The sequence below is a fragment of the Cnephaeus nilssonii genome (assembly GCF_951640355.1).
Source record: "Cnephaeus nilssonii genome assembly, chromosome: 7".
NCBI lineage: Eukaryota > Metazoa > Chordata > Mammalia > Chiroptera > Vespertilionidae > Cnephaeus > Cnephaeus nilssonii.
The window spans coordinates 59,958,547-59,970,696 of record NC_137078.1 but is presented as its reverse complement, the minus strand read 5'-3'; the positions used below and the strand labels follow the sequence as shown (position 1 = coordinate 59,970,696).

Sequence of the window (12,150 nt, the reverse complement as noted above, 5' to 3'; positions counted from 1 at the left end):
TTAATTCTTATTACAAAATCAATGTTTTCTAAATGAAGAGGCTCAAAAAGCCAAAAGCAGAAAATATACATTCAAAATTGTATCTTCCCAGAGACATATCCCTTTATATAATCCCAAGTCTTCCTCTAGGAAAATAAGTTTTATACACACCCTTACATAGGTGATATCAAAGATATTTTACAACCTGTTTTTCACATATTACATTGTGAATCTCTTTTCATGTCCACAGTATCATTTTAATGGTTTATAATATTCTATTTTTTTATTTTAAACACTCTTCTTATGTTTTAAGTGGGCTTTAAAATATTCATAAACCAAGGAATTCTATTTTATGGATGAGAAAACTTTTTCTTTGCTAGAAATTAATTAAAATTATGTAATAAAATCTTATTTTTAAAAGAGAATACATCTGTTCTCTCTATTTCTCCTGCTAAGTCCTGCCAAAAAATAGAAGCATGGATATAGGAATGCAGACAGACTAGAACCTCAAGAGGGGAGGAATTATAAGGTAGTGTTTCCTGGGTTTTATTTTTGCCTGATATATCCTGGACTAGGTGCTAGAGAAGCTGTCGAGCCAGAAACGTCAAAAGGAGCAAACAAAAAAAGCTTCAAGAAAGGTCTGCTCTCTCTCTCTTTTTTAAAATATCTTTTATTGATTTTTTAGAGAGGAAGGGAGAGGGATAGAGAGTTAGAAACAACAATGAGAGAGAAACATTGTCCAGCTGCCTCCTGCACACTCCCTACTGTGTATGTGCCCACAACCAAGGTACATGCCCTTGACCGGAATCGAACCTGGGACCCTTCAGTCCGAAGGGCGATGCTCTATCCACTGAGCCAAACCGGTTAGGGCAAGGTCTGCTCTCTTTAGTCAAAGCCAATACTTGCCCTACTTTGGCAAAAACAAATTGCAGTCCCATGCCACCTCCACAGGCTGAGTGGGGAGCCTGGGTCTTTACCCTCAGCTGGCTAGAGAAGGTGCACATCCCCATCTCTCCCCACACACAGTGGGTGGTATCAGAAAAGACAGCCCAGTGGTACCCCCACCAACCATGGTGTCAGTGGAGGCCAAGAGGAAAGCAGTAACAAGGTGCCCCTCCCCACTCATAGCCAGGGAGGTGTTAGCACAGCCTAGTGGGGAGCCTGAAATACAGGCCCTCACCCCAACACATTGCTAAGTGAGGAATGTGGAACTTTACCTAGTAACAGCTCCTTCCCCCACTATTAAAACACAAGACATAAATAAGATCTAGAGTCATAATCTAAAATGCTCATGATATAATAAAAATCATCCATCATAACAAGAACCAGGCCAATCTCAGCTTAAATGAGAAAAAGACAACTGATACCAATACTGAGATGATATCCATGTTGAACAGATTTGATAGAATTTTAAAGCAGCCATCATTAAAAAAAACACAGAACTACAACAAGCAATGATGAATACCTGTGAAACTAATGACAAAATTATACACTCAGAAATAAATAAATAAATTGGTTTCTTTTCCATGGTTTCATATTTTTATGTGCAGAAAATAAAATTAAATTAATTTCCTGTTAAATAATTCAACATAAATAGGTATAAATGCAATGTCTCTATTGAGGCAAATAATACAGATTTAGAAATATTTCTGGAAAAAAAAGAAAAAGCAGTGAATTTAAATGGCTCAAAGCAAAAATCAGTACTAGCTCTATCAACCCAAAATACTGTTTTCAGTTACCAAAAAAAAAAGGGGGGGGTGGGGGGAAACACACAAATAAAATGTGAACACATACTTCTTTAAAAATAGCGGTTCTCAAAGCTTGAACTAAGGATCAGCAACACAAACATCATCTGGGCACTTGTTTGAAATGTAAATAATTAACACCCATCCCAGATCTACTGCATCAGAAACTGGGGTGAGTGGGGGTGGAGGGAGTAAGGTTCAACAACTGGTGTTACAACAAACTCTCCAGGTGATTTTGATGCTTGCTAAAGTAAGAACTGCTGTCTTAAAAAATTCTAACAAGCAGTGTGGTAAAAGGAATGGTGTAATAGTAGCAAATATTACTTTAATACTTTTTATGTGCTTGACACCATTCTAAATGCTCTGCATACCATTAAATCATACAATCCTCAACACAACTCTTTATTATAAGCATTAATTACTCTCCTCAATTTGCAGATGAGAAAATTCAGACACAGAGAGTGTAGTGTCTTATCGAGGGTGCTATTATAAAACACCATATGCTGGGTGGCTTAAAACAACAGAAATTTATTTTGTCACAGTCTGGAGACCTCAAGTCCAAGATCAAGGAACCAACATGGTCAGTGTCTGGTGAGAACCTCCTCCTAGCATGCAGATGGCTACCGTCTCACTGTGTCCTCAAGAGAAAGCAAGCTCTTTGGTGTCTCCTTATAACTAATTCTATCAGAGGCCCCACCCTCATGACCTCATGTAAACTTAATCCCTCTCAAAAGGCAAATCTCTAAATACTATCACATGTGGGAGTTAGGGCTTCAAAATATGAGCCGGGAGTGGGGACCACAACTCAGTCCATAACAGAGAAATTAAGACACTTGCCCAAGATCACACAACTGAAAGTGGTGGAGCCAAGAATACTAATAAAACCCTGGTAATTACGCCACACTGACTTTCAAAGTATACGAGGTTTAAAACAACAAAAACTCTCACAATTCCACACCCCTTCAATAACTAACTTTGCTAAATTTGATGTATATTTTCCAAACTATTTCCCACACAATTACTGATGTATACCTACATACTAAGTTTGGTTGTCGCTATATTGTTTGTTTTTATGTTTTATTCTAAATATCCTATTGGGATATTGCAATCTATATCATTCCTCTTACTACTATACCATTCATTGTATGGATACACAAAAATTTAATTAAACATTAAACTCTTGGTCGACATCCAGGTAATTCCCATGTTTTGTTTTTTGCTAATACCAATAATTCTGTAATTTTTTTCTATTTAATTCATACAACAAATATTTACTAAAATCTCTACCTATTTTTCTAGGTTTTGAGGTTTCATGTTAAACATAAGGTCTACTCTCAGGCAGCTGACATATATAGAGAAAAACAAGTACATAATTTCAGATAGTGATAAGTATTAAGTAAATAAAATTGGATTAATATGATAGAGTATATCAGCAATGTGGAGGAGGAAAGGGTCGAAAGTTCATGAAGTGAAGAGAGACCTTTCTGAGGAGGTGCTATTTTATATACAATTCAGAGAATGATAAGGATCCAGCCATGTGAAGAACAGGAAGAGAAGTAAGATGATTCAAAGACTTGGAGGCAGGAAAAATTTTGGAAGAAACTCTAAGTACAGAGACAGGCTGCAGTTATGGTAAAAGACAATGCTAGAGAGGTAGGCACACCCTCAGATCATTCAGAGATTTGAAGATCATGGGGAAAAAATCTGGACTAAATTTTAAGGACAACAAAAGGCCACAGCAATATTTTATTTTAATCAAAAGAAATACTAAATGTTGGTAATATAATGCTGAATGGAAAAAGCAAGTTCCATCCTGGCTGGCATGGCTCAGTGGTTGAGCGTCGACCTATGAACCAGGAGGTCAAGGTTCGATTCCAGGTCAGGACACATGCCCGGGTTGCAGGTTCATCCCCAGTGTGGAGTGTGCAGGAGGCAGCCAATCAATGATTCTTTCGCATCGTTGATGTTTCTATCTCTCTCCCTTTCCCTTCCTCTCTGAAATCAATGAAATACTAGTATATTTAAAAACAGAAAAAAAAGAAAAGAAAAAGCAAGTCCCAGAGGAATACATACAAATAATAAATTTTGGTTTAATTCATAACATAAGCAAATTAAAAAAATGTATTCTTTAGTCACACACAAAGTTGTTTTATGAGGCTAGTTTTCAAGATAATATGAACATACTTAATGCCACAGAACTGCACACTTTAAAATGATAAATTTTATGTTATGTATATTTACCGCAATTTTAAAAAAAGAAAGCTAGTTTTTTATAGAGGGATAAAGAGTATGGGATGGGGAGGAACAAGTAAATGATTCAAGTTATTCTAGTTCTTGGATTGCATGGTGGATACATCATTGTTTATTATATTATTGAATAAAATAACAATAAATTGAAAATCGTAATTATCCATATATAGATTTAACCACTGCTAAGTTTAGAAATATGCTATCTGCGGATCTTTGCATACTTATGAAAATATATCTGTAGAATAAATATTTAGAAGTATAATTCGTGAGATAAAGGTTATGTATATTTTTCATTGTGACATATATCAGGCAAAAACAATCAAACAAAACTATTTTAAGGTCCAAGTGACTATGATGAGTGCTGAATACCATAATCCTACAGAGAAAAAAATCTGTTGACAGACTGCCATGCTGGTCTCTACTAGTATGTCTATCTTCCACGAATTTTGTAAATATGAATCTGCTTCCTAGAGCCCAATAAACACTGATCCTTAAAAGCTGATGACACTGAAGTGAGGTGAATTCCCCAAAGTACCATCAGTCTGTTGAGGTATATTGGTGGCCAAGGTTTTTCTCTCAGCATAAGGTTCCAAAAGTTATTTAACAAGAATAAATCTAATGTTAGGCATGTTATGCTTGAGGTATCTGTGGAATATCATGGTAAAGAAAAATAACTGGCAAAATATGGATGAGCAGAGATGCAGATTTAGGATTCATCAACTAACAGTAGGAGTCAAGAGCATCTTGATTTTTGTACAAGTTATACACTTTGGAAGTACTGTTCACATGAACTGCAGCCAGTGGTCCTGCCTAGGAAGAGTACAGGTTCAGAGTGAAAGGAACATGAAAACTTAAGGGGAAAATAGTTAACAATCAAGAAGAAGAGGCAAAACAAAGCCACATAAAGGTTCACCTTCCTTTCTACCCAGTATTAAAAAGAAAATGATCCACTGATCACTAGAAATGGTCAGTCAAATATCATAAAACAACAGTTCATTGGTTATAGAAATTAGTTTACCAGTATCTAAGCATGCATATATGGCAAGCCTCATATTCTAAGCCCAAAGAACTACTGGAGTTAGCACATATCAGAAGGTCTCTGACCTTCAAACAAAGCTCAACCTCAGCCAGGAAAGTAAATAAAAAATTGCATTAAGCAATGACCTATAAAAGTTCAATGTTGAAATACTTATCTCTCACATATTTTAAATTAAACACTAAAACCAGTAATATTTACTATTCTTTAAATAAAAGCTAAGAACATATACTGTTATTTTAATATAGTAATTAAATATGCAAAAGTGTAAGCACTTTTAATCAGGTGCTTTATCTCAGTATCAATCAGCCATACTACATGTCTATAGTCAAATCCAAACCATCACCATATTTTTTATATATGAGCATACACAACATAGCTAAAAGAAGCCACCAGCTTTGCTTTAGAAAGCTGACCTTGCATTTGCAAATCATAGAAAATCAAATACATAACTTTCATAAAATCATATTTTCTTTCAAAATATTTCCTTTTGAAATATAATGCACCCCTGGCAGAAGACTAACTTATTTACTAAAAAAATGTGTTCCTGAAAAACTAAATGACAGATTAGGGAAGGAGGGGGAGAGTCATATTTTTAATTTCTACTATCTTTATTCATTCATTTAATAAATATTGATTTCCTACTATGAGCCAAGCAGTATTCTAAGTACTTGTAGATACAGCAATGCACAAGAAAACTCCTACCCTCACAGAGTTTATAGCTTAGAGACAATAAATATATAAAGATACATAATCTATAAAGTCAGTAATAAGTATTATGAGAATATAGCAAAGTAATGGGATAAAAAGTGGTGGAGGCTGCTACTTGAAACAATTATCATAGACAACCTCTCTGAAGAGGTGGCAGTTAAGTGGCTATCTGAATGAAACGGAGAAGCAGGCCTTGTGATAACGCATTGCCAGCAGACAGAAGTGCAAAGGGCCTGGGATGAAATGCTCTTTTCTTGTTTGAGGAACAGCTAAAGTGACTGTGCTATGTGGCTAGAGCACAGTGAGATAATGGTGAAAAATGAGGTCAAAGTAGTAGCATTATATTGTTTCTTTTTCTGTTTTAAAAAATAAAAACAATACTAATTTACTTGTGAATACTTTCTGAGTTCTATTCTGAAAAAAATTCCACCAGGACAACATTAACAATACATATTTCAGATTAATGTTTATATTGATGGTCAAAGCATTAAGTGGATTGGTAATCATCATGTAGTAGTGCTCTCAAAGGGCACTTTGGTTTTTGAACAGTGGCTACTGATTCTTGAGTGAGATTTTTCCAATGTTTTTGTTTCTTTCAAGTCACATATAATCATCAAAGCTGCTAATGTCTCTTAAAATAAAGGAGTATGTTTATAGCATATTTATAGCCACTTTATTTTTACATATATGATCAGCAATTATAAAAAATTTCTTTAAAAATAATTTAAATCTGTTCTCCTCCCTCTAGCCTTTTAGTTAAATACTAGAGGCCCAGTGCATGAAAATTCATGCACTGGAGCGGGGGGGGGGGGGGGGGGGTCCCTCAGCCCCTCTCCAGTCCGGGAGCCCTCAGGGGCAGGAGGTGACCCTGAGATCAGGGGAAGGCGATGCCCCCCATCACACTTCTGCTGCTGCCACTGCTGGCAGCGCAAGCCTCAGCCGGCCCTGGTTACCCGAGCCTTGGATGGGCCCTGGGCGGCTGGGCAGCCACCATTCCAAGGCTTGCCTGCGCCTCAGCCAGCTCTGCTTGCCTGAGCCTGTCAGTGGGGGGTGCAGGAGGACCCGAGGACCCCAGCGGGGATGACAGGACTTCGGCGACCAGCGCACAGAGCAGCTGGCCCCACACGCACTGTGGGTGCTGCCATCTTATGATGGTCAATTTGGATATTACCTCTTTATAATATAGGATTATCTACTAAAAGAAAGATTATTTATTTAAAGAAACTTCTCATGCTATAATATAAAAATTTTCCAAATGTATCTTTTCTTTGAGTTTATATTTCATGTATTATTATTTTTAAATGAATAAGCTTACATTTTTTAAAATAGTATGAAAGATTCTTAGTATTCTATAATTTTAAGAGGAAAATAATATTATTATTTCATTATCAACATACTTATAGACAGAATCGCAAGGTCTTGTTTGAGAAAAACACCTTTGTAATGAAAACTCATTTCATTCAATCAGGAGAATTTCAACGTGATACTGACCTCAGGAGACAGTACAGAATAAGCCTGTGGTGGTTTTTCCAGTGAGACCGGTAGACAAAACTGCCCAGTCTTTAATCGTCCATTCTGAAGCATTGGTATCCACTTTTAAATAAAAAGAAAATAATATTCTTTTAAATATGTTTGTTACAAAAGTAATTGCATCTGTTTTAAGAACTGAATATGAGCCACATTTGTCTCACATCTCCAAACACCAAAGGGATTTAATTATGTAATTATGAGCTTTCATAATTTCTCCAAAGTTTCCCTGACGATATTTTATTAAGGATGATCTGTGGGATATTATTAGTACTAACTAACTATACAATTTTTATATCTATACAAGGTTCTTATTAGCTAAGGGAAAATTGGTAGTAGAAAAAGGTCACAGAGTATATCAATATTAAACTGGGGTAGCAGTGTCAATATAAGAAAAAAAAAGATTTGATTAGATATGACTGTTGAAAAGAAAATTTTAAAGTGTGAACATGTATTTATTTTCTTACATTTAGCAAAATTCATGTCACAAACTGCAAAAGACAAAAAAATAAATCAAATGTTGACTTTTCTCTTTTGGATGGAGGCATGAATTTTCTAACAAAGTAGTAATAGCATATTATGATGTCCTTCACTTTAGATTTGCTTTTGCAATTCAATCATAATGATTTTCAAAAAGTACTCAAGGGTTAATTGCCTTTAATTAAAGTAAAAATATATTTAATTGACAAAAGTCCTTTTTAATCATTTTACATTCAAATTACTCTTTTCTGAAGAACCTTAAAATTATATTTATATTGTACAGTTGGATAAACATAATAATCAGGCCCAACAACTAATGTTTAGACTTGTTAGTCAATTAATTACAATAATGAGCATTTTATTGTTACAGTGATCCTTCCTAACCAATGTGGGGAATCAGATAAGAATTATTATACCAACTACATATATCTTAAATATTGTACTAGTTTTAAGATCAAAGAGCTAACTATTTAACAAAAATATACTTACTGTATATCCAACAGGAGTTTCAAGAGGAGTATTTTGTTTTTGTTGACAACTAACATGATAAAAAGTAAAAAGCAAGTGATGATGGTCAGTTAAAGTAGCAGGGAGTTTAACCTTGATTTCTTCATGAAAATCAGGAGACCTTCATACAAAAACAACAAAACAGATCAATAGTCAGTAATTTGTTCAAAATAAAGAATTACTGCATTTGTATATTTGAGTAATTTTAAAATTAATTTCAGGATTCATGTTTAATTTTTCTTCTAGTCCAAATATTTCTTATTCCCAAATAAGTAACTAACTCCTACTTCCAGATGAGGGAACTGTTACTACTTCTAAAATTTCTCCTCCCATTTTTATTAATGGGCTGAGTAATCCTATTATTTGAAAATTCATTAATAATTACCACCTTGTTACTGAGACCTTCATTAGATTGGAAACTATAAAAGAGGAGACTAGGTTAAGGCTTTCTATTATATCTATACCAATTCTGATACACAGCACATAAAAATAACATAGAATTTTATAAGAGTATATTTTAAAACCATACCACAGAAAAACATTTTTCTGTTATAGGAGTACAGCTTCAAATTAAGACTAATTTGTATTACCCTTTTGTAAAAAAAAGAAAAAGGTATCTTTAGACAACTTAGTATCAAGTGGGGCTCTCTATGAAATGTCTGACATCAATTATCCCATTGCTAAAGAAATAAATGATGTGCCGAAACCGGTTTGGCTCAGTGGATAGAGCGTCGGTCTGTGGACTGAAAGGTCCCAGGTTCGATTCCGGTCAAGGGCATGTACATTGGTTGCGAGCACATCCCCGGTGGGGGGTGTGCAGGAGGCAGCTGGTCGATGTATCTCTCTCATCAATGTTTCTAGCTCTCTATCCCTCCCCCTTTCTCTCTGTGAAAAATCAATAAAATATATTAAAAAAAAAAAAGAAATAAATGATGTTACTAAAACATTGACTAACAGCTCAAAGAAAAGAAAAAAAAATCAGGGAATACCCACAAATTACATTTGTTCAACATTTTAGAAGTGTTTCCAATCACTATAAAGAATACAGCAAATATATTTGATCAAACCAATGGAATTTTCATCTCAATATCCATTGAGAATTTTTATAGGAAAGCATAGCTACTATTTATTATATATACTTGAAAGGGATAGAATCTTAGCATCCCAATCTTCCAGGTTGAGTTAGTATCTCTCAGATTTATCTTCAATGAAAATGCATCCAAACTATAGAGCTCCAACTACCTTTAAAGTGAAGGCTGTTCATCCAAAACCAATTAGGGTTTTTTTTCCTCTGACACTTATAAGTCAAATATTCTTTTCAGATAAGCCTCAAAATGCTAAGGGGTGTAGATTTGATCACAGAAATAGTAAGTGGAATGAGGCTTTTAATACCCATAAGAAAGATAGCCAATGCTAGCCATCTGAGAATTTGATGACTTTGGTGAGTAAAAAGATGCTACACATCTTATTACTGATCTTCCTAGTCATCACTGAATTAATGAGAAAGTTTAATTTACTAGAATGTTAGAATATACTGTCATTTAAATACTACTAATGATAAGAACAACAAAAATAAAGACTTAGCCATAAACTGAGATACTTCTAGAAATTACTACTTTCTTTATCAATATTTTTCCTTGTATGGAGTGTTTTAGTTAATGTCTTCCTTTAAATTGTATTATGTGAAGACTGTTACAAAAAATTAAACATCTTCCAATTATTCATCAGCGAGTGAATTGCCCACCTTTAGGTTAGGCATTGTATTGCTTTTGTGGTGGGTTTAAAGATGAACATAAAAAATAATTACCCTCAAAAATATATAATTTAGTAGAAATATAAATAGAGTGGGGGTTGGCAAACTATTGCACACAGACCAAATCCAGTCAACTGCCTGGTTTTGTTCAAACTATAAACTAAGAATGGTTTTTATATTTTTACACGGTTGAAAAAATCAAAAGAATACTGGTTCACTTTAAATATTATATGAAATTCAAATTTCAGTGCCCATAAATAAAATTTTATTGTAAGACAGTCATGCCCATTGATTTGCAACTTTACTTACTGGCTATCGCTGCTTTTGAACTAAAACAGCAAGACTGAGTAGTTGCAACAGAGACCACATGGCCCACAGGGCCTAATATATACTATTTGGCCCTTCGTGGAAAAAGTTTGCCAACTCCTGGGATAGAGCATATAAAGTTAAATGCTTTAAGAACGGAGTTCAACAGATTTCTTAAAATTTTAGGTCAGGGAATTGTATTTAGGAAGTGATATATAATATGGGCCTTAAAGAATGAGTAAAAGCTCAGTAGGTAGAGGGAATCTGTATATAATAGAAATAAAGATCCAAGAAAGGCCCAGAAATAGGACAGCACAGATTGTTTGGTGATGAGATAGGAAGAAAATCATCAAGATGTAAAAGAAAGATACTTGAATATTAGAGAAAAGAAGAAGGAAGGCAAGGATGTCATAAAGTTTGAGTCAAACTAACTGGAAAATTGGTGGTACTACTAAAAAAAATAAACAGACAGATAGGGTCAGGAAGAGGGCCAGGAGAAAATACATGGGAATTGAAAAAGCAGCAGAGAATCCAAATGAATATGCCCAAAAGGCCACCAAAAATACACATCAGAAAGAAGGTACTGGCTGAAAATAAAAGTTGTGAGCAGTCCACATAAAGGTAAAAGTAGTAGCATTTTCATTGAATGTAAGTCTGAGAAATACATAAAATTATTTAGGAAGAGAATGGTATAGTAATAGAGGGTTAAGAACAAAACCTTAGTGTTTTGTATGGAATGTCTGTACTTAAAAGAAAAGAAAAATTGAGAATAATTACTACAGAATAAAAAAGTGTTCCAAGAGATAGAAGGCCATAAAAAAGGTGAGAAAGAAAAAAGTTTTAAGGAGGTCAGGGGAAAACATGCTGTACAACAGCACTGCAGAAAGACTTGTTTTGTTTGTTTTTTTAAGAATAGGAAACTTAAGCTTCTTTTTGACAGTAAGAGAGGAGCTAATGAAACAGGAGATTGATGATGCAAGAGAAGGGATAACTGATGAAGTCATATTCTGGAAGAAGCTGGATAAGATTGAGAGCAGATTCACACTGAGCAGGATGTGGCTCATTACTGCCTTTGAAACAGAAGGAAGGCAGATCAGTGCAAAGATATTTGAGGTGAAGGGCAGAAAAGCTGATGGATCTCAAGTGGGATAAACTCAATCAACTTAATAAAATAGAAAAGCTAAGAGTAAAACCAAACAGAAAAGAGGTAGCAGCTAGAGGAAGGGGAAGAAAAATTTAAAATAGCTACTGCATAATGAGAGAGAGAGTAAAAAGTGATGACAAAAAAATTAACAAAAAGTTATCTTTTGGGGCCAAAAGAAGATAAAATAACCTATGATAGTACTGATTGGTACAATTTTTGCTTTTTCTCCAACAGCATTCAATTAAAAAAGAAAGAACAAGTCCTAACCGGTTTGGCTCAGTGGATAGAGCATCGGCCTGCGGACTCAAGGGTCCCAGGTTCGATTCCGGTCAAGGGCATGTACCTTGGTTGCGGGCACATACCCATAAGGAGTGTGCAGAAGGCAGCTGATCGATGTTTCTCTCTCATCAATGTTTGTAACTCTCAATCCCTCTCCCTTCCTCCCTGTAAAAAATCAATAAAATATATTTTTTTTTAAAAAGAAAAAGAACAAAGGCAAAAATTAAAGGTTATCCAAAGTTAATTTCTCAAAGAAGTAAAATGGAAAGGCACCAAATCAAAGGATTATTGGATGGTGAAAATATCAATTTAATTGACTAGTGGTTTCAAGCTTAGTAAAGAGTTAAATAAAGCTGCAAAATGTTAGGGGAACATAATAGGGAAAGACTGAAAAACCAGAAGCCACAAAGATAATCAATCATAATATAATAAA

At 34.7% G+C, this 12,150-nt stretch overlaps 1 protein-coding gene across 1 annotated transcript in view; it reads right to left on the bottom strand.

Moving 5' to 3' along the window:
* Positions 1-12,150, bottom strand: part of DOCK7 (dedicator of cytokinesis 7) — a 184,322-nt gene that overhangs the window by 84,882 nt on the left and 87,290 nt on the right. Inside the window, exons 17-18 of the mRNA XM_079777830.1 lie at positions 8,218-8,356; positions 7,213-7,314 (exon numbers count right to left, since the gene is read on the bottom strand). Of these exons, the coding sequence (XP_079633956.1) occupies positions 7,213-7,314; positions 8,218-8,356 (241 nt within the window). The remainder of the gene's footprint in view (positions 1-7,212; positions 7,315-8,217; positions 8,357-12,150) is intronic.